The sequence below is a fragment of the Manacus candei genome, unplaced genomic scaffold, assembly GCF_025592945.1.
Source record: "Manacus candei isolate 608988 ecotype Guabito, Panama unplaced genomic scaffold, ASM2559294v1 h1tg000027l, whole genome shotgun sequence".
In the NCBI taxonomy this organism is placed as follows: Eukaryota; Metazoa; Chordata; class Aves; order Passeriformes; family Pipridae; genus Manacus; species Manacus candei.
In genome coordinates this window covers 879,298-902,472 of record NW_026138075.1, presented here as the reverse complement: position 1 = coordinate 902,472, position 23,175 = coordinate 879,298, and the positions used below count along the sequence as shown (strand labels likewise).

The window sequence follows — 23,175 nt, the reverse complement described above, 5'->3', positions numbered from 1 at the left end:
AAAGTGAGTGCATATGTGAAGATAACAAAAAGAGCTTACAAAACATGGACAAATTGAACATAATGCCATGAATACATGAATACAAAGAAGAGAGTAAGTTTATATTTTATTCTGATTTCATGTATACTTACAGCCCTGTTAAATTACAGTAAATTAGGTTTTGTGTTGTATGCTGCTAAACCACTTTTAATATAAATTAGTTTCTAAAATGACTTTAAGTCATTTTACTCCTGGCAGCATTCTCAACCTCGTTTTTATGAATAACATTTATACCATATACCTGTTGATGACACATGATTCAAGCAGATTGATAAGCAGCCCAAATGTCTATGTGTAAATAATAAGGAAAAAAAACCAAACACAAAACCCCCAGAGGAAATAGAAATCAAGAAAAAAGGGAAACAAATTATTATGAAGAAAATATTAATAATATTGGATAAATCTATTTATTATATGCCTTGTAAGTCTTACTGACTGTTGGGAAGCTCTTTAGCTTGTTGTCAGAGAAGAGATGGATGGACAAAAATGTTCAGTGTAGTTATTTCATTTAATCCTTTCTGTTTATTTTTCATCTTTAGTCTTTGAATAGTATGACTTGTTTTCCAGCAAGTTTGAAAATGAGGTGGGAGAAGATAGAAGTCCACTTTACATTTCGTGCCTGTTACCCATACCAGGCCACCCTTAAGGTTGTCAAAAAAAAAAAGTAATTGTGTCTTTTTGTTCTTAAAGCGATTGTGAACAGATCAGTTCCAGATGTCTGTGCAACTTGCCATGTTCATGCAACATGTCATCAAATTGAAGGAAAAAATGTTTGCATCTGCAACTATGGATTTGTAGGCAATGGAAGAACCCATTGTCAAGGTAGGCTGCCTGTGAATAAAGTGACAAGAAACTCAGTACGTTTCTAAAATGCTCTTTCTCAAGTAATATCGATGAATTCTTCTATTAATGAATTCTTTAAAACATGCTAAAAGCTTTGTCATTTCCAGATAGATCTTCCCAAATATAGGATATGCGTGGATTGCTCCTCATTACCAAAAGATTACTACACAAGAAGTGTTGCTCAGCTTTGTTTTGTTAGTGTGGCTGATAGTGTTCTTCTACAGCTATCTCATACATGACAAATCAATATGTGAATCAAAGAACGGTGTCAAATGCTGTGTCTGAGTATGTGTAATAGCTTACCACTGCTTAAAGGGGATGGTTCTCCACTGCTGATCTTTCACTCTGTCTCTTACCCTTCCTTCACAAAGAACTGGTGGCTGCTGGACCCTGCACAGAGTTATCTCCTTATTGTAGGAGAAACATAGAATCTTAGAATGGTTAAAGTTGGAAGGGACCTTAAGCATCACCCAGTTCCAACCCCCCTGCCATGGGCAGGGATATCTTCCACTAGACCAGGTTGCTTCTCTGGGCATCCTGTGCCACTGCCTCACCACCCTCACAGAAAAGAATTCCTTTCTAATATCCAATCTAAACCCACCTTCTCTCTGTTTAAAGCCATTCCCCTTGTCCTGTCACTACAGGACCTTGTCAAAAGTCCCTTGCCAGCTTTCCTGCAGGTCCCCTTTAGCTACTGGAAGGCCACCATAAGGAGTCCTCGGAGCATTCTCTTCTCCAGGCTGAAAAACCCCAACACTTTTGGTCTTTCCTTGTGGGAGAGGTGCTTCAGTCCTCTAATCATCTTCATGGCCTCCTATGGACTCACTCCATCAGGTTGATGTCCTTCATATGTTGGGGAACTCAGAACTAGACACAGCACTCCAGGTGGGGTCTCACCAGAGTGAAGTAGAGGGGTAGAATCATCTCCCTCGACCTGCTGGCCACTCTGCTTTTGGTGCAACCCAGAACACACTTGGCTTTCTGGACTGCGAATGCACATTGCTAGGTCATGTCCAGCCTCTCATCCACCAACACCCCAAAGTCCTTCTTGGCTGCTCTTGATCCATTCTCTACCTGGCCTGTACTTGTGCTTGAGATTGCCCCCACTCAGGTGTTCCATTAAGTGCTGCAATCAGTGCATGCCATAAGAAAGAGCAGAAGCAGAGAGCAGGGTCCTCTGGTTTCAGCAGCTCTTAGACTCATCAACTTGAGCTGTGTCATGAAACTGTTCATCCAGACATGACAGCCTCTCTGGGTCTGAATATTTCAGCTTACTAGCAGTGTTTACTTCCCAAATAATTTACAGAGGAAAACAATAAGAAGTCTGGTTATACGAAACAGAGTGAGAAAGGGAGGATACTCCACTTTTCTTAATTTCTCTCTGATGCGTTTTAAATATATTGACAGATAAAGATGAATGCCAGATTGGAGCCAGCAAGATCTGTGGAAATCATACACTGTGTCATAATACACATGGAAGTTTTTACTGTGTTTGCCTTCATGGATACCGAGCCTCTAACAACAACAAGACATTTATTCCCAACGATGGCACAAACTGTACAGGTAGACATCACAAAGAATCTTGAGCATGATGAATCCAGAACTTAATTTTTTACCACACCAGTCTTTCCCATTACTGTAGAACTTACTTTCTAACACCATATCAGAGCACTTTCTGTTGTGAATGCAAACACTTATTTGACATCCAGGTTCCTAACAGCTGTGAATTGGTTCTATTTTGAATTCTCTGTTACGTTACAAATCATTGCTTCAGAGTCACATTCAAACAATGATCTTTCCAGAATAAGAAAGAGCCAGATTAAAGAAAATCATACTTGAATTTCCCCAGAATGTCAAATTTGTGTTTAGTGTAGAATATTAGCCAGTTCCTTTTTATAGTAATGGGCTGTTACAACTAATCAAGATATGTGCAGACACAGGATTTTTCTGGAGTTGTTGTAACAGCACAGAACATTGGAAACTCTTTGTCAAGTAAACCAGAGATAATTCAAAAGATAGATAGCTACAAAACTGAAAGAATCCTCTTTCCAGATGCTTAAAGACCACACAATTATAAGCTCCTTTGTTTTAGCAGAAGAGCCATCAGAAGCCATGTAGAACTCTTCATGGAAGAGTAAAGCTTGGACCCTATATTAATTAATTGCTTAAAAAAAACTCTATTATGAATTGCATGTATTTTTTCCGAATTTTTAGATATCGATGAATGTGAGGAGTCTGGGCTGTGTGGTCACAATGCAAGATGTGTGAATACTGAGGGAAGCTACAAGTGTTACTGCAATGATGGTTATAAATTAGAAAATGGAGAGCGTTCTTTTCATCCAGATGGAAACAGAGTTTCATGCAAAGGTGAGAGTCTTTGGATGCTGTTTTTGCTAGCAGACAAAATCAGTTGTTACGTGACACAGTAGTAGCTGCTCTGGACTGTGCTTGTAAGTCTGAAAGGCAGAAGCTTTATCTCTGGGCTTTGCTTCCTGTATATTTTTTTTCTTCTTCTTGGGTTCAGTTTGTTTCAGTGATGTCTGGATTGTAGAGTCAACACCAGATATGATTCCTACATGTTCTCATCAGTGCTTCAGGTGCACTTGGTCAGAGAAGCTTGATAATGCCATGAAGGTGATGTAGTTAGTTTCTGAATAGAAAAGAACTGTGGTGTAATCCACTTTTTTATATAATCACACTGCATGAAGGGAAAGGGGAGACTAAGTAGCTGGTAAGAGAGGTTAGCTGAATGAAACAAGCCTAGGGGAGAGGAATAAAAAAATAAATTAAACTATTTACTACATACTGTGTCTCCTGCATGAATAAACTGTTCTGTTTTTTGTTGCCATAACAAAAAAATGCCCAACCAAAACCAAGTTTCCAGTTTGAAAATTCCTCTTTAGTGTAGGCTTTCACAGATGCAAATTGCTAGCAGTGTAAGCTGTAGATGTCAGAGTATGTAATGAACCCAGACATTCCAGGTTGAAAGAGCTGCCTAGATTATATCCAGCCTTTATTTCTGAATTATTGCCAGAACTGTCAATAAAGCTCACTGTCTATAATTTCCTAGTGTTCCTGACTGGAGTGCTCTTCTTTGTTTGCCAAAATTGCTGATAACCCTGCTTATCTCACTGACTTTCCTCTCCATATTCTGTGGTAGTGTGTCTGCACTGACGGTGTTGCGGAGTCGGACAAGGGAACCCTGTCAAGCAGATGTGCCAAAGGAATGTAGCTTTCATATGTAAACTGGTTCAGTGAGATGAAGGAATTGAGGGGCAGACCATTTAATTGCTACTCATCCACAGTGCCTCACTTTCTCTGTGCATAGCAAAATAAAGCTGTGCGCTGGGGCCTGAAATTTTCCCCTGGTGTTAAAGTATCATTCAGCCGTTGCTGTAATGAGAGTGGCACATGCCAAGCACCATCACACTGCGGTGTTGCTGTTTTGGTGTTGTGAATGGCTCCAGCTGTATGTTAGTAAGGATGTAGCTCAATAACTTGTTCTCTGTGTTCTTCCAAATGTGTGCAGGACTAATCTTCTACCCCTTTGGCAACTTCTCAGATTCCTCAGATCAGGTATATTTTGTGACCATCTAGTTCAACTCATTTTGAAACAGTCAAGTGTTGAGATTTTTGTACTGTGAGATCTTTTAACCCAGTCTCTTTGCAGAAATTGGATGTGGTTCCCCCCCTGAAATGAAGCACGGATACATTGTGGGGAACTACAGCTTGCTACCAGGAAGTGTGGTTCATTATGAGTGTCAAGAAGGGTTTTACAGCAACGAGGGCAAATTCTCATACTGCACTGCAAATGAAACTTGGGAGCCTGCCACTTTAAGCTGTGAAGGTGAAGAGAGTCTGAAGTATTTTTAAAATTCTTCATTTAAGGGGATTTAAGCATTGGAAGTGTGTTTATGGAGACAGTGGTCTGTTTTCTCAGTTTGAGAGATAGTTTTGTCAAGATCTGACTATTTGCAAAAGAAGAAAAGAAGGATAGGAGAGGTTATTGTCTGCCTCTTCTTGTTAGTGTAGTGATATTTTCAATGCTAGTCCATACATTTTTATCGATGTGTCCTACCTGTGAACTGAGGCCTAGAAAACAACTAGATTTCTGTAACATTTCATGGGATAGGCCACTAACTTGGAAATCATCAGTGACCTCTCATGGAAAGACCAATTGTTCTGGCACCTTGTGAAGTTTTTTCTGAAGGTTGACTGTAGATGCAAAAGAGAGGCATCGTAGCCCTCTTCATCTCTGGGTGACCTTCATGAATTTAAGAGCATTTGTGCATAAGCAAACACTTTCACATCTCTGAAGCATTAAGTTTCCTGTGACCGTCTTTAAAGCTTCCACTTGCTTTGGTGTTCTAGTTGCCCATTCTGTTGAAATATTACTGCTTAAAAGTGCAGGATTGATTTTGTGTTCCTGTGAATAGTTAGAAAATCTGTACATTGGTTAAACACACTTGAAGCGCTAGCTAATAGAAGCTGTACTGTCTATAGCCATTCTGCAGGGGAGAATTGTCATCCTGAAAATTGTCACTTAGTGAGGAAAGTTTGTTTCTTTCAAACTACAAATGCCCTCTTGGTTTCTAATTCTTTCCCTTTTTCTTTTTTTTTTTTCCTTTGAGAGTGGATAGAAATGTAATGTTTCTCTGTGTGTCTATGGGAAGTGAATAAATTAAAATAAAGATGCTGAACCAATGTGGCTGGGAAAACTAAAATATTAAATATCGCCAGAAAATTCATAAGAAAGAAAAGATAAAATAATTTAATACTAAATTACTGGCATCAGAAATAAAACAATTGAAATAACATTTTCTCCAATAAATAAATAAAAGAACAATGACTTTTAAAACAAAAAGGGAGTGCCCAAAGTTTCAAGTGGTCCCTAAAGAAAGATTGTAGAATACAATCCTTGTGAGTTGTTGGTACATTTATTTTTTTGTTAATATTTTTCGTAACTTGCTTTTTCATGTGATTTTTTAATTCTGCAATCAGACAGTAGGTCAGTTCAGATTTTCTGAGCACATCTCTTATATTTAATTGAAATAAAATACATGATACACCAAGAAACAGCCCATAAGTCTAAACTGACAAACTTATTTCCCCTTTGTATTGCAAGCTCTTTTCCTGGGTTTCAACTAGGACTTCTCTTTTTGTAAAACCAGCAAACCTGATTTTTTTTTTTAATACTAGTAAAGGTACTTTTAAATAATTTGGTTTTTTCCGGGTGCTGCTTGACTTTGTTTTTTGTATTTGCCAATGACAACTCAGCATGTTAGTGAATATAGCAACTATTACAGTGCATTTTGAACATCATTTTACCTTAGCAGGAAGTTTTAGTATTGGTATGTTGTAACCTTTTCTGTGGTTTTGCATTTTTATGATCTTTGTATACTTTTTTCAAATTTTGCTTTCTAAAGGCAGTTTCTGCTCATCTGCCTCCCTCTGAATTGTTACTTACTGCAAATTGTATAGAACCAGCTTGCCACATGTAATCAGGTTTGTAAAAGCAGGGGAATCTTTAAAGATACAAATGAAAACCAGAAGTTTTCCGTATACTGGCAGCTAGACTAAGGAAGGAGTCACAGAGTTAGCATACCATTTGGAAGGAAAGGCAGAAAGGTGATGTCATTTTATTTGGAAGCAGATCTGGAGTAGCTACAGCACTGTCAGTCATAATGGAAATGTTGCAGAAGACATCAGGGAGTGTTGGATTACTGCAGGAGAAGAGAGTAAGGGTAAACTGCCTTGTGGGAGTGCAGCTGTCATTACTCCTGCTGGTTGACTAACAAGGTTATTTTCCTCTTCTTTTGTATCCCTAGGTGTGGATTGTGGGCTTCCACCTTCTGTTTTGAATGCACGTCCAGCATTTGTAAGTGGGACCACATACAGAAGTGAAGTTACTTACAATTGTCTTCCTGGTTACTTGATTGCAAGCGGGAATTGGACTGCAGTCTGTAATGCCAAAGGACAGTGGGATGGTCCTGATTTGGTGTGCAAAGGTAAGTAAAATCTGCCTTCAGATTTGTTTAGCATAGATGCTGTTTCAGCCACTGTTATTAATGGCCGTTATCTTCTGTGGGCATTCGGTTTATGCAGTCTTCTGGCATAGGAAGTTCAGTCCCAAAACAAAAAACATATATTGCAAGGTTTTTTTTTATTCTGTGTTGCTAATGAAGTTGCAATAAATTGTTAATAGTTAACACTCTAAGAACATAATCCCGATGCATGTTGGGCATTGCAATTACCATGAGATGAAAATTCAGCCTTAATTGCTAACATTTTTCTAGTTCAATATCTACTCTGTGATTGAAACCACTACACAGAAATTGAACTGCTGGTTTGTCATTAGCATCCCTTCAAAATTCTCATATTTAGAAAGTTTCAAGCTGCAAACTATGATTGCTCAAGCATGCTATTGGTATTTCAGATGAGTCAAATCCCTTATATTACTATAATTTGGGAGATAGCCTAAAGAGTTCTTTGATAAGATGAATCACAGAGGTATGTTTTTTTAAAAAGTATTTTACCCAGTAAAATTTGAAGTGTTGTTTTAATCTGAGCTCATATTATTGATAAGAAGCCTCAGAGTAATTACATTCTTTAGTCAGTTTTCATACGGGCACAGCGTCACTTTTGTTTCATGATTAATATCTCTTCAGTAGGATAAAGTTTTCTGCTTATTGCAGTAAAATATAAGTTACAAAGACTCTGTACTTTTAGAGTCTTCTTTAATATTCTTGTTCTAGGTTACGAGTCTAAATAGAAGGTTTGCAGTGTTACACAGAAGTATGCTGCACTTCAGTCTGCTTACAGAATGGCTTTGGATGAGTAGCTGGAACTAAGCAGCAGGAATTTTTGTATCTCATCACACACTGTTCTATAAGTTGAACATATGCTTTACGTGTGTGTTAGTTACTCTAAAGCTTGTTCTGATGACTGATAATAGATACATACATTCATACACATTGGAGTGCGAAAAGGAAGGTGGTTGTGGTGGATGTGGGTGTATTGCCCATTGCAATACATAATGTTTAATTTTTTCTTTAAAGGTTGTACAGATCACAGTTCTATAAACTTTGGTTCTTACTTCTTTGCTCTTTTTTTGAGTAGAATTTCAGAATCACTTAAGATTATTAAATGGTTTTAAAAGCACTTGTTTTCTGCATATAAGCTTTAGTGAAGGTAAGATTTTAATTCTTAGAATGTTTGCTTCTTGTAACTGAAGTGATGCAGAATCCTTTATCGAGGTTTAATGTCCACTGTGGATTTAAAAGTGGATTTTAATCTTAAACTAAATAATATTGTTCCATTTATTTTATCTTCACTTTTATTTTTTTTTATTCCCTAATTTTATTATGAAACCCCTGAAAACTGAGCAAATGAATTAATTTATAAGTTCATTATCCCAAATTTCTAATTATCTGTAAGGTGGTTTGAATAGTCCATCAGATTTTCCCTCAGAAGTGCTCCTCCTGCTTCTGTGTAGCAGCTTCTTTTTTACAAAAGCTTGAATTAAATCCACTGACAAAGGAACATGACCTTCTTGATGCTATTCTTTAATGTCACTCCTTGGACCATGTGTCTTTTTTCATATCTACTGTTACTAGTAGGTAAAACAAAGGAATAAATAGCATGTGGGGAATAAGAGACTGTTATGGGAAGATAGATCCATTTATAAAAAATTTCCTTAGAGATCCTTGCTGTCCATTTCTAATCAGGACACTTTGTTTTATTTTATGGTTCATTCTGTAGGATAAATGCCCCACCCTGCTAGAAGGTCTCCAGTCATAATTTTGTGTTCTGGTGAACTGGCCTGGCTTCTAGGAGTCACTAAGAAGTGAGAAAAAGTGAACTGTTAATTACTTGCTGGGACAGTTCATCCCTCCATCTTAAACACTTTGATATGCCTTGCCTGCTTTCCTTTACAGGTTTGTTTTCCTGTTTTCCTCTCTTCCAGAAATAGACTGTGGCAAACCTTTGCTGATTCCACACACAACAGTGACCTGGGATAACTCTACCGCTCTCCGGAGCAGAGTGTACTATCAGTGTAAAGAAGGATATTATTTCAATGGAGACAAGAATTTTTCAGAATGCACAATAGATCAATCGTGGGAGAATATTACATACACATGCAAAGGTAAAAATTACTGTAGGAAGTTGCTGTGAATTGCTGTGCAATTTAAATAGTTTGTCATTCCTGTTTTGAAGGTAGAAAGAAGAGGAAGGATGAAGTCAAGAAGTGCCCTTTTAATATATGATGTAGGGAACATGGTGGTACTTTTGGATGAAACAGTTGTGGAAGAGAGTATTAACCATACAGCAGCCTCTGGTGGATGCCACAGATCTTTCTGTAACTGCTTAGCTTTTTACCTCAAACAGAAAGAGACTAATGCAACTGGGTGTTCATTGCTGCACTGAGAACCTTCAGCTTTAAAAGCCCATGGAGCGTCACCTGAGAGGCAGCAGGCATTTAATGATATTTTCTTGTGGCTCTAATACTGTAAACTGCACTGCAATGAAAGTAATGGAAATGCAATTCAAACCTTTTTTCTCCTTTTTTTTTCTTTTCTCATAATGACCAAAGCAATATTTGTTCATGACTGCCTTTACAGCCTAGATCTAGTTGTCTGCATTTCAGTACAGAATGATTTTCTTAATTAAGAATGAGTCCTGAGAAGGGGGACCTGTAGTGAAGTTGTTGCCATGCTGTGGGCTTGAAACAGACATTTCAATAATAGCAAAAAATAACAGATGTTTTGGACTATGACTGTTGTGCTTCTTAGTGTTCTTCTGCATCCTAAGAGGTGTCACGTGATAGTTCTAGAGCTGTCCATCTCTTGTTCTTAAGTAGCAATACTGTCTTTTGCAGATGATAATGTTCATTTAGCTTTGTAACATCCTCATGTTCCTCAAAGGGTCTAGAAGTGTGTCCTTGACTGCTACCGCTTCACTTTACACAGAATTACTGTGTGATGCCTCTCTTGCCCCACTTGACATCTTGAGCGTTCACTGCGAATATAAAACATGTGACACAAAACAAAATGAGCATTCAGAAAAGCAGTTCTCTCGGCATTTGCAGTGCCCAAATAAAAATGAACTGCCGTCATTAGAAGTCATGATTCATATTTCATTTAGGCAATTTGCGTGGCTGTACTTTGTGAATTGGTTTTGAAGGCAACATTGTGTAGAGTGGCTAAGTTAAATCAGGTCTGTCAGTCTTGGCATTAACAAGAGTTCTGTCTTGAGCACTCTGAAGCTTTGGAGGGCCTGAACCTGCAGACTGCACTCACTCAGGCTTATCATGGGTTTCAGCAAGAGCTTTGCCAGAGGCAAAGTGTAGGCTCCAGCTTTAGCTGTTGCATCAGAGGCCAAAAAAGTCAGACGTGGTCAAGTAGAATAGCAAAAAAGCACTTGTGAAAATAGCCTAAATAGTCCAGTCTCCTTTAAGAAAAACTTAATCGTGGACAGGAAATTAGTACAAAGGTCTTGTATCTTCTTGACTTCTGCATTTTTCGCATCTCCTAGAGGTAACAAATATAACAAAATACTTCAACATGAAATAAACTTTCTGTTTTGGTATTGATGCCTTTGAGATATACCTGCTCTTAAGAGTGTGTATAATTAATCAGTAATTCCCATTAAAATTAGAGGAAGTCATTTTCCTAAATAACTTATAATAGAAGTTGGAAAACCTCTTGTCTTTTCCTGCTGCCTGAAAAACTGCATTAGAAATGGGGAAGTTAATAGAACATCCTCAGGAAACTGTCTTTGACAAATAATTTCTTCAATTCTTAGAAAGTGATTGCTATGGAATGCCCTTTATTTGCATTGTCTGTTTGGATATCAGATAAATGTGTGTATGTGTGTGAGTACCATTATTTTTAAATATTAAAAATTTGCTTAAAAAAATTAGTTTTACCAGTGATGATGATTGGATTAAACCATCAGTAAAATGTGGCAGTAGTCAGCTGGATTACAGTCTTTCTTTACCAACCCTTGATTTGTATACATAAATCAGGAGACTGAAGTGCAGAGAACATTAATATTAAATACCTGCTGTCCATTATGCTCAGTGTGTGAACCTGGACATCCTGTATAGGTTGTCCTTGCAGAACTTCTTTGCATGTGGAGTAGGAGTGCTTGGTTCCACAGAATCATAGAATCCTTAGATTGCAAGGGACCTGTGGAGGTCATGTAGTCCAATCCCCCTACCAAGGCATGGTAACCTAGAGAAGGTGACACAGGAGCGTGTCTAGGTGGGTTTTGAATGTTTCCAGAGAGGGAGACTCCACGACCTCCCTGGACAACCCGTTCCTGTGCTTTGCCACCCTCAGTGTAAGGAAGTTCTTCCGCATGTGGAGGTGGAACTTCTTGTGTTTTAGTTTGTGGCTGTTGCTCTTTGTCCTGTCACTGGGCACCACCGAAAAGAGTCTGGCAGCTTCCTCTTGGCCCGTGCCTTTGAGATGTTGATTTTCATTTATTTAATTACAAAAACAGTGTGCTGTTGACTCCAGGCACACATTGTATTGAGCTCTGGTGAGATTTTATGGTAAAACTGGGACCTTTTTCTCAGAGTGAAAATGAGATTCGCATGTGGGAATGATATTTCAGTTTGTTTCAGGGAAGGGCTTTGCCTATAAAGCACTATGGCATGCAGTGGTGGAATACAAGATAGTTGGAAACAAAAAGCTTGCTTTTCCCATTGTGAATTTCAGAGCAGAAATTGTCAGCCTTAATATTTCTCTCATCAAGTGAGGTTGTTCTGAGTGTAGCTCAGAATAAGACATTAGGTAATGTAAGACTTACAGTTGCTTTTATTTTTATGAAACAGGAAAATATAAAATAAAACCTCGCCCCCTAGTTTTTCTTTTTGAGTGGATTCCACAAAGCACTATGAAGCATTTGATAAATTTTTAAAATTTTTGATAAATTTTGATAAATTTGATAATTTTTTAAAATTTATCATGGCTTTAAAAAGGGCAGAAAACAACTGATTTGTACTTTGTCTGTCTATTCAAGTTTCTTCCTGAATCTGTACTTGCAGCATACTGCTGTTTTTCGCAGCCATGTATAAATAATTCATGTCAGCAGTTATGAGCTTAGTAGAAAAGTTGTCACATCTGTGGGCATTGATTCTAAACACATGGTTCTGTAGGAATAAGAACATGGTCAAACCATTAGGATAATACAGTCATCAATGAAAAGGATCTGATTGTCCTGAGATCTTGTAAATGCCTAATGTGATACATACAGACACCTGGTAATCTGATAATTTCTTTAATTGGCTGAGAAAACACAGGTGGAATGGAAGATGCTACTTCTCAGATCAAAGTGATGCAATCCAGTTAAAGCAAACAAAAGTATAGCTTTTTGCAGGACTATTTATGTTTGAAACTCAATTAATAATTACCCCGTTTGTGATGACAAGTGCCAGTCTTGGGAAGCTCTTTCAGCTTGGGAGTAGATCGCATGCATTTCTAATTGCAGCCCATCTATTTCCATCTAGTCCAACACCCTTGATTGGCCCATCTTTCCTCTGTAAGTATGCTCGCAATTGTATCTGTTACATTTTTGTCAGTCTGGTTCAACACACAAATTACTCTGCTCCTGATTGCCTCTGGGTAATATTTTTAAACCAAGAGAAGTAGTAAATCATTAACTACCTGTCTGCTTCTTCTTGAATGATCATATCTGCCTGCAGCTTTGCTGTTTCTTTTTAGGTTTCCTCTATGTAAAGTTTAGGGCTGAAGGTGAAAACCTGATGAAATTTGGCAATTCCAGTTAAATGAAAGCAAGTATGTTACTCAAAATGTGAAAAACTCATAAAAGTTTTATAACCTGAAAGTTATAAATAATGAAGATACATCTTTGTAAAGTAAATTCCATATGTATTTTCAAAGGCTACTGTGCAGGAGTTTGTCCTTCTGCACTGAAGCAGTCTGAGCAGAAGTTCTCTAGAGATGTTGTTTGCTCTCATTTAATTTCTCTGTCTGAAGACTGTGTGGTCCATATTAGCAGCAGATGATGTTTGTCCTGTCATTCACTGCTTTCACAGAATTGAAAAGGCAAAATGCACAAAAAATCTAATACCTGGATTTTTTCCTCTCCCCAAATTTTCATGTATGTATGGGGTTAGGTGGGAAGAGCTCTGTGAGTGAACTTGCATGTGTGGATGCCCTTTTAGCTACTTGCTGAAGATAAATGTCAAAGTGGAGCCGGTCTTATCTGCTTTCTGGTAAATTCTGGTTTTTCACGCAGGTTCAAAAATACTTCACTGATAAGATGTGTCTTGAGCTGAGGTCAGTGGTAGTGAAATGTTCTTTCAACTGAAGACAAGTCAATTGTGTATGTGAAAGAAGTCATGTGTTTTTAAGGGCTATTCAGACACAGTGGTATGTGTGTGACTTTTTTTATTTTTTTGTGAATCAGCAAATAATAGCATTGAGTACTGGGTCCTGAACTCACAGAGACTGCTAAGCAAATTGTTAAGGTTGGTCCTCACGGCACAGTGTTAAGACAGAAGAACATGACAGGACAGGTATTTATACTCTGGCTGTAAGTACTGGGAAGTTTTTCCCAGACACTCAGGCACAGAGAGAGGCCCTCATTCCTACTAGAGCTTTAAAAGCAGAGTAAGCAAGACTGAGAGCTTCACTCCTTGTTTTCCTTCTTAGAATTGGTATATTTGGTTTTCTTAACATTATTTCTCCCTTTCTGACACTCGCTGGTGCTGTTGAATCACTTTGCTTGTTTTTTTGCATTTTGCGATTTCTGTTCTGTTCAGCAGCACCTGTCTTCCCTGGCTGCCAACAGCCAGGTGCTATTTGTATCTCTCTATCCTATCCCAAATTTGCCTTTCAGTATTTGACTCTTCCGGGATCTCTTTCCACCCTTCTGCTCTGGTCCCTAGGTATTTATTTGCATATTGTTTCTAGGACTCTTTCCCTTGGGATGGGAAGGAGATTGTGAAGGCAACCTGAAGGTCGGTGGAATAGCAGAGACATCCACTGGCCTTGGTTAATCACAAGTTGAAACTTATAGTGCTGACGTATGGGAAAATTGAAGGTCTTTGCTTATGCTGTCTCATTTGTGAGGTTGAGTGTAAGCTGTTGACCAAAATCAGATGCATTTAAGACTTGGATGTTACTATCTGCTAAGACATCACACTGAGGCCAGCGCATATAGTGTGTTTCACAAACGGAATTCCCAAGCTCTAGAAGTCACTGGCTCTGTTAGATTTCACAGGAACACTAGTGTGTCAAGAAACCTGTTTCCCTTTAGTAGCAAGAATAGTTTTTTTCAGAGATACCTTTCTGCTGTTATTGGATATCATGTTTACATTATTGGGATTAATGTTAAACCAAGCACTTTCTGTGTATTTGGTTATCTGAACAAAGAGTGTGTGATCTGTAGGAATAAAGGAGGAAAACTGGTCTCTTCAGAAGCCCAAGATTTTGTTGTATTTGGTCTGCACAGCTTTTCATGCTCTTTCACTCACACCTATGTGAAATGAAAACTTTTGAAAAAAAGTCTGCCAGCTATTCTGTGAAGGAATGGTAAACATATGGTAATTATGTGGTGGTCTTTTCCTTCTTCGTGTCCTCCTGAAAATTCAGAAAGCATGACAAAAAAATTAATGTAGTTACAGGAAAAAAAACCCTACTAGTTCTGCTTTCTTCCTTCCAAGGAGGCAATTCCTTGCTTGAATACCCAGCATGATCACTTTTGTTGTTTGCTGCTTTATTTTGCTTTATAAACTCATTAGTCAAGTTCCAGATTTTCTTGCTCAACAATCTTGGAAATTATTCCTCCTTGCTCCCTACCCCCCTCACCTTGTTATGCATTTTAATTCAGATCTCATGGATATGCAAATGTTTTCCCTCTGTCTGTGAGTGATTTTTGTCATCTAGTCTTCTAAAAAACATCTCATTTAAAGGATACAACAACTGAACATAATCTTTTGCTCTGTGTTGGTAGAGAAGTCTTATACTACAGTTTTTGGACAGTACTGTGAAACAGATAACAATAGTTATAAGCAGCACTTAGATGCAATTAATCACAGAACCATTTGTAAGGAAATTTGTTTTAGAGGACACGCAGATTAATCATTTCTCTTCTGGAGACATGGAAGCTTTCAACAACGTTTTCATATTTAATGAGTGCGGAATAGAGGAGTTAAAATTAGTTGGGAGATAAATTGGTCCAGTTAGTGAGGCATCTATTTTTTGCATATATGGAGAGGGGTATAATATTAGAAAACAGTTTTATGGCAGTATTAATAATCAAAAAAAGGAAAGAAAATGTACTTCAAAATACATTGCACTTTAGTTCTAAATAACTGCCTACAAATAGGTATGTTAGAAACTATTGATGTATTAATTTATTTTATGACAACTTGATTCCCATGTGCTACAAGGGGACCTTGTGAGATGGTAATGAAGTTTACATACAGAGGAATAGTGCCTTGGTCTGTGCTCGCTTTCGCAGCAGGGCATTATGCAAACTGTTTTATGAATATTTCAAAGTATCTACCACTGCTGTCCTATAAATTCCCTTCAATTTTTCAGCAGCCCATAGGGGCTTTTCAGCTTAGAATCTAGATGAGGTTGGATTTGTAAGACCTTGGTTGTGTATTAAACGTAATAATAAAATGTGGTAGTAGGACAAAGGAATGACTATTTGAAGGCTGGTGAGTGAAAGAGGAGCAAATACATTCACTGTCAATCTGAGCTGTGATCAGAGGAAGCTTTGTTCTTGGCTCTGTGAGGATGTTTGTCATGTGAGAGCAACCGCACTGTGTCTGATGACAGCAGTGAGAGAACTGCCTAAAAAAAGAGTGGATGAGTTGAGCTTCCTGGCTGTGCTCTTTCTCTAAGGCATAAGCCTACTCTTAAAAGTGTGTGAGTTAACACAGGTATGCTGAGGGATGTATCTCTGCTTGCTACAACTGTACTTCCTATATGCTTTATTCTGTGGGCTTAATTCTTTTAATCTAGTGTTTGGTTTGAGAAGTGTTTTACTGTGATGGTGTGATTTAATTTTATTTATTAAAAAAGCAAGCAAAAATTTCAATAGCTTTTAAAAAGCAACCAAAATAAATAATGAACCAAAAGATTGATTCAGCTACAAGTAGGAACTTCTCCAATCTACCACAGAAGCTTTCTTAAAAGTCATGGTTCAGTTTATGTACTCCTTGCTATGTGTTTAAAGACTTCACAGTCATTATTTTACAACATGCTTCTTCCTTTAGCCTGTTATTTTAAGTTTAGGAGCCAACACAATTAAGAGAAGACTTTCTTCCTAACATGTACCTACCTTGTTTGTTTTTTTCTGTTTAGGAAAAAAACGAACAAACAAAAACCATAGAAAAATGAAAAATAAACAGTTGTTCCAAACTTAAGATTTGCAAGAGAAATAATGATTTTCCTTATGTGTTCATGTTTTTGCTCACAGAAGAGGAATTATTCAGTAATTTGTCCATATTCAATGAAACATGTGTGAAGTGGCAAAGTAAAACTGGAAGACCGGGAGTGCAGAAAATGTACACAGTAAGTAGGGCAGTATTTGAAGTATTTGAGATTGGAAGTAACTTTGTTCTGGTTAATTCTGCTAAACTAGCAGTGGAGATTTGTTTTGTGGGTTTTGTTTGTGTTGTAATTTGTCTGGATCTTCCCAGTGAAGCATCTAGAAACCTAACCCAGGTGACTGGGTTAGGAAAGAAAAAAAATTAGATCTTAAAGTTAGGCGCAAAACTCAAAATCTTGGGAGTCCCATTCCAGTAAGTCACCTAAACACCTGCTTGAATCTGTAAGAAGTTTCAGCATAAGTTTATGGGTCAGTGAATTCTGTTGCAGAGCTTAAGCTCGAATTGCCACAGAAAACATTGTAAAACTTGGGCTCTGTCCCTATCTGTGACCCAAGCATTTCAAGTGAAAAGTGTATCACTTAGAGACACTGGATGTAACTTGTTTTAGAAATGCAGAGGATATTGAAATAATGTGCCTTGTTCAAAAGGCTCAACGTTTTTCTTCTCCCCAACTACAAGCATAAGAATAAAAAAGTAATAAGAATTTCCATGTTTTGGCAATAACATCCCAAGAAATGTTGGGATGTTATTGGGGGTTTGAGGGTTTTTCTAAGTATGTACAAATAAGGAAAAAAATAAAAAGGGGATTATTTAGGGTCTCCAGGGTAGGTACTTCAATGTGGAAAATACATTTAAAGACTGGGTAATAATTTTGGAAAACAACTCATCTCTCTCCTCCTGTGTTATAAACCAATATATTTTTAGTTTCTATACTTTTATTGAGGACTGCTGAGATGGAAAAAACAGCTTCCCAGTTCCCCTAACAGTTCAAAACTGGTTTTTATGTACCCAGTGGTAATGGGCAAACTGTTGATCTCTGATATAATGTGCTCTATGCACATGCTCTTACCTGAACTCAGCTATCTGCAAGACACTTCAGAATAGTCAAAGTAGGTAAGTTTTTTCTGTCCTTTCATGTCATACAAACAACAGATTTATTTTCCACTGCACTGGGACAATCTTAGCAAAGATTGTCTTTTATCCATGTTTGGCATTCAGTCTTTCTGCTGCTTCTGTAGGGCAAGGGGGAAAACTGGAAAAAAAGAAAGAAAGTAACAAGCAGATGTAGTTTCTATCTGTGTGCTATAAATAAGAAACGGTATTTGTTTACATCTTATTATTTGTGTCGGAGTTATTTGCGGGGTCCACCAAAGATTGCTAATAGATTGGATTAGATTCCATAATAGATTCTTCTATTTGTTGCAGAGATATAGGGAAAAATAGGAATAACTTTAACAGCCAGAAAACATTAAAGATCCATCTTGTAGCACCAAAACATTTAGTCAAAAGCCTATTTTTTTGCTTGAAATGATCTTCTAAAACAGATGTAACCCCACATTCTCTTTAAGAACTAGTAGGATTAAATGAACTAGTATTTTGAATTTGGGATAGCCACAACTAATTGCACTATCATTTTTGTTCCAATAGTTTCATATACTAGGCCAAAGATGGGATGAGAATATGTTCTCAGAAGATGTGATGTTTAACATCAGTACAAGTGAAGATAATCCACAGGTGTGTTTAGAGCTGAACTCTGGCCGTAACTACATGGTGAATATTACTACCATCTCTTCCAAAAACATCACTGTCTCAGTTACAGTATCAGTTCAGACAAAGGGTAGGTTGTGTTTTGTATTCTCTGTGCTTATAAAAGAACTTACTGTGCTGCAGAGTTCACTGATTTGAGTCTAGCAGACAGGAAAATGGACTGTTTTCTAGACTTTGTAATTCTTTATGCTGACTACAAACATGTAGCCACTGTCAGCATGCTCTTTTTCTGCAAAATGCTTTTCTTTCTGCTCACTGTGGCCATTGCAAACAGAGCAGTGTCAGTATAGGTGCCCTACGGAAAGATTTGGCAAACCTGCTTTTTCGGGATTTGCCTTCTGGTTGAGGCAGGATTGGTTCTGTGGCATTTCTGGCTACGTGCCAGAATTTAATCCATGGAACACTGCCTACTGGTTTCCATTTCTTGCCTTGAAAAATTATCCTCTGCCTGTGGGAGAATTCCATGTTGTTTAGCTGTGTGATACTAATCTCAGTGATATCAGCATTATAGACAATGCTCCTATGTTTACCAGTGATTAACAGTTTTCAGGCAAGGAATGTTCTTGAGAGGGTTTCTGTAGTATTTTGGTCATGGAAACTTTAAGCTTGCCTTCTGACATGCTAATTCTGGTGTGACAGACCTTGAGAAATAATTGCCTTTGGAATCCACAAATATGCTCTTTCTCACTTCCTGTTTCCTAAAAGGCAACAAATTGTTCTATGATACTTTTATTTACGTCAGAAGGTCTGAACCCTTGGATCTTTCTGTAATTATAACCTCCTAGGCCTGGACAAATTTCCCGAATAGCGTGCTTGGGTTTTTCCAAAAGCCATTTTCTCTGGAAATCATGATTTATTTACTGTGTTTGTTCATTCACATAGAAATGAGATTGTACCTTTATCTCAGAAGATAACGAAATTAAAAACCTTTTTTTAAAAATTTTATTTTCAGTTCCTCGCATTCAATTAAGTTGAAGAAGGTAACGTTTTCATAATAAGTTGATTTCTTTTTTAATTGTCTCTGCAGTAAAAGAAGCTTTCAATAATGTATTAATTTTTAATGATACCTGCTTGAAATGGCAGAGAAATGTCAGAGAAACTGATGTGGAAGACAGATACTCAGTAAGTGATATTCTATGTTTTGAATCTAGAAAACAATTTTTATCAATCACCTATGTGGAAAAAACCTAATTTTTCAAACACTCATTGCTGGCAGTGTTCCTCATTATAATAATGTGTCTTGTGAAAACCCAGAGAGTAATCTTGCATGGCAGTCTTCAAAAAAGAAAGAAACCACCATGCTCTGTTGTAGTCCCCTGATTCTTGCTTAATTTTTCCCATGTTATACTCTTATTTTGCATTCCTTATCTGTACTTTCAAGTTTGTCATGTTCAGGCCTCAGACAACTCTATTCCAGTTTCACTGAGTCAGTTCCCTCTGCCTTGTGATATGCCTTTAGTCTCCTCTTATCCCAGCATGGAATTTCTACATGAACTGTCTCTGCCAGGGCTCTTGGCCACCTGCTGTTGTCTCAAGTCTCCTTGTGCTGGGAGGCACTAAGAAGTTATCTAAAGGCATGGGATCTATTTAAAGGAAAATTATCACTTGATTAAAGTACAGCAAGCATTTTAGTTTTCATTAACAGAGAAATCATTTGATCAGCAGAGGTCTAAAGTTAACGACTTCATGATCATTTAAGTAATCAACAACAAAACAAACAAACAAAACAGACTACTGAAACAAAAAAGACCCAATAGGTCTGTAAATTTGCCTGGAAACATAGGTGTCTGAGACAGATCCTGAGGTGTAGCTGGCATTTTGGCATGGGGCAAAATAGCTTGATTTTGTCTTGATCCTCAGGTTGCAACCTGAGAGATGGTTATGTGAGATTACTTTTATAACTCACCATGAGAGTATACTGCAATGAAAGTGAACTGTTCCTGGAAACCTATATGTTAGCAGAAAATACAGATTGAGGAAGTTCCAATATTAATAAAAAAGAGGATAGACTGGAGGAGAAGTGAAAGAACGAGGACAATGTCAGATCCGATCGAGAGGGAATGCAATTCCTGACAAATTTTGGAAGCTTTGGAATTTGAGTAACTATCAGTGCAAAAAGGTTTGGTACTCTGTTGATGTGTTCTGCTATTTCTTCTTCTTAAGAACATGAGGTGACTGAATGCAAGTAATATATTAAAATACTGCAATTTACATACTGTGATTGTTTCATTACAGTTTCATGTGCGAGGCCAGCGTTGGTATCAGAAGGACTTCATTCATGAAATGACCTTTGAACTTACCACACACAAGAAAGCTCCTGAAGTTTGTTTTGATTTACAGCCAGGCACCAATTACTCTGTTAATATTTCCATGGTAGCTTTGAATTTTTCACTGCTCGTTTCCATGACAACACAAATTACAGGTAGGTCCTGTCATCTATTTTATATATTTCCAATAACACCTAGTGGGTGCAAGAGGCTTAGCACTGTTGATCTCAGTGTTACATGGTGGGTTGCCAAAATACTCTTTCCATGCTCAAAATTGTTCATTCTTTGTTTTCACAGGTTTTATAGGGTCTTACAGTCTAGTGGCAGAAGGGGGAGAGAAATGAGGGTTCAGAGTGTTGAAATGTCATTTTGGCACAGCAGGGAAAAGATAGTTTGGTGAGTTAGACACAAGATTGGTATCTAGGAGAGTTGGGTTAAATCCTCTGCCCTGTTAGAGCCCAAGTCACTTTTTCAGTAAGAGTTAATAGCACAACTGCACTTTGTATGGGTATCTGTGACAACCATCATGGCTAGGCTTCGTGAATGAAGATTTGGGAAGGGTTCTACCCATGTTTGTTGCAAATTTTTGACAACAGATAACACTAAAATATGCAAGGATTTTAGGGTATGGAGAGCCCTGCCAGTACCTCAGACAGACATCTTTGCCTCTGATTGGCAGAGTACAAAACATAAAAGCCATTTGAGCAAATACAGTTCTGTGGGGAGAGCCTCGGCTTCACAATTCAGCGAGACGTATGGCACTAAATGCTGTGATAAGAAACATAGCTCAATTTTTTTTGTTTAGAATGGTTTTGCACCCTCCTTGTACTGTCAGACTCTCTCTGATAGGCTATTACTGCTGCGGTGTGAAGTGCAGCGTTTGATGATGGTATCACCTTTCCCATCAGGAACATGAGTTGGAATAAGAAAGAAGCATGGGAGCTCCCTGGTGTCTGTAACTTTGTTCAACCACTAGATGGAAGCAATTCTCTTCTGACTGCTTAGGAAGAACTGGGGATTTGTGGGGATTTTTGAAATTGATAGTGTTACTGTATTTTTAATAATAAATCTGACGGTTTTAAGCTTCGTGAAAGGTAAAACATCTCGTTTTCTAAAGCTACTGTTTAGATACACAATGACTTGGATATTTTTTTTTAATGAATTTACGGTAATGATCTGATAATTCATTTTCACAAGTTTACTGTTGTGCCCATGAGTAGTGCCTGTGAGTTGTAAAAAAACTAGTATGTTGTTTCAGAATTTTGTTGACTTAGGTAATTTTTGAACATATACTCAGAGTATGAGCTCAGTCGTTAGCTCTTTACTCTTTCATCCTGTGATATTTCCTAAATTCTGCAGATTGCATCAGGTCACTTACTCAGCAGTGCTCTGGAGAACACTTTGCAGCAGGTGCTGTGTGAAGTGGTATTTGTGTCTTGGCAGCTGGTATATTTTCCTCTCTGCTGAGTTAGTGCTTCACAAATGCACATGCATAGCCCCAGGAAAGGTCCTTGCATGAAATTTAGGTCATTTCCATTTTGAAAGAAGATTCCACTACACAAGCCTTTTTATATCTGGTAGTTACTTTTTTCAGTAAGCAGTAAAAAGTAGTGTTGCTCTGTCATATTAGGAGTTTTTACCTAAAATGTGCCATGCAAACACTTATGCTTTTTTTCAACAGAACCCAAAAAGTAAAGGTATGTCTTTTTTCAGTTGAAATCGAGTGAAAATTAAAAAGCAAACAGCAATCATGCTGCAAAACCCACCAAATAATGAGAATTTAAATAAGATGTTAAATGTGTTGCTGTCTCATCTGAGATGAAAAAGACACATTTGAAGTTATTCTTCTGGCAGTGTACCTTTGACCTTTGGAATTGTATTGTCTATAAAAGCAACTTAATTTATATAAAAGCTATTTATAATTTTAGAGGTAGATGTATAATTTTCTTCTTCATTTGTCCAGTTATTTTGTAGTCCTGTATGTAGTAAAACCAGATGGTACCATGAAAATGCAAGATATGTCTTAAGCGCAGAGGCTCTAAGGAAACAGAAATTTACAGAAGTATTTTACTGTTTATGGCCTCATTAGTTGTTTAAGGTTTCATATGCCATCCTTAAACAAGTGCATGGTTAGTTGGCCTGTTTCCACAGCTAGGGGCAAATCCAGGTGTTGTGACTTTCACACACCTCCTACATTTTGAGAGTTTGGGAAATCTTAACTGTGGTGTTTCAACTGGTATGAAGAGACATGTCCCAGACTGTCTCTTCTGATCATCTGGCAGATGATCACTGCCTTACAGACTAGATTTCCTGACAAGGATAGTAATCTCTGTAAACTTTTAGACTGTTGCAGAATACAGTAAGTATTATGTATGCTAGCAATAAATTTGGGTGTTTTTTCAAAAAAATAAGATTTGTAAATCCATGTTATGAAAGTTGCTTCTTTGTCCTGAATATCTATATATGTGTACCTCATTAATGAGGATATTTTATGTCCGTAGTATTTCTAAATAAAAAAAAACAAGAACTCAGGACTTAAAATCCCACTTTTCTCCCTGGCAAGTAGCAACCTCTAAAAAAGTAGTTCTGTACTGAACACAAAGTTGAGTTTGCTCATCACATCGTGAATGGTAAATGCAGTCTATCAAATGCTTCATGGATCGTTGAAATTGTGATCCATTCGTATGTCCAGTAACAGGCATCTTGCACAGTCTTTTATGTTGCCCTTCTTACTTCGGAGAAACTCTCACCACCAGTTTACCTGAAGTAGGAAATTGAGTCAATTATGAAAAATAATTAGGCAGCGATTATATTGTAGTTGTGAAAAAGATGGTAGCAAGATTGTCTTTTAAGCAAGAAGGGATTTTGTGTCTGTTTCCAGAG

The 23,175-nt window shown here is 37.6% G+C and overlaps 1 protein-coding gene across 1 annotated transcript in view; it reads left to right on the top strand.

Moving 5' to 3' along the window:
- The window catches only part of SUSD1 (sushi domain containing 1), a 44,370-nt gene that overhangs the window by 1,335 nt on the left and 19,860 nt on the right, over nt 1–23,175 (top strand). The window contains exons 2-11 of the mRNA XM_051789507.1: nt 730–861; nt 2,290–2,445; nt 3,097–3,249; nt 4,553–4,729; nt 6,711–6,890; nt 8,849–9,028; nt 16,345–16,439; nt 17,906–18,095; nt 19,053–19,147; nt 20,261–20,447. Of these exons, the coding sequence (XP_051645467.1) occupies nt 730–861; nt 2,290–2,445; nt 3,097–3,249; nt 4,553–4,729; nt 6,711–6,890; nt 8,849–9,028; nt 16,345–16,439; nt 17,906–18,095; nt 19,053–19,147; nt 20,261–20,447 (1,545 nt within the window). The remainder of the gene's footprint in view (nt 1–729; nt 862–2,289; nt 2,446–3,096; nt 3,250–4,552; nt 4,730–6,710; nt 6,891–8,848; nt 9,029–16,344; nt 16,440–17,905; nt 18,096–19,052; nt 19,148–20,260; nt 20,448–23,175) is intronic.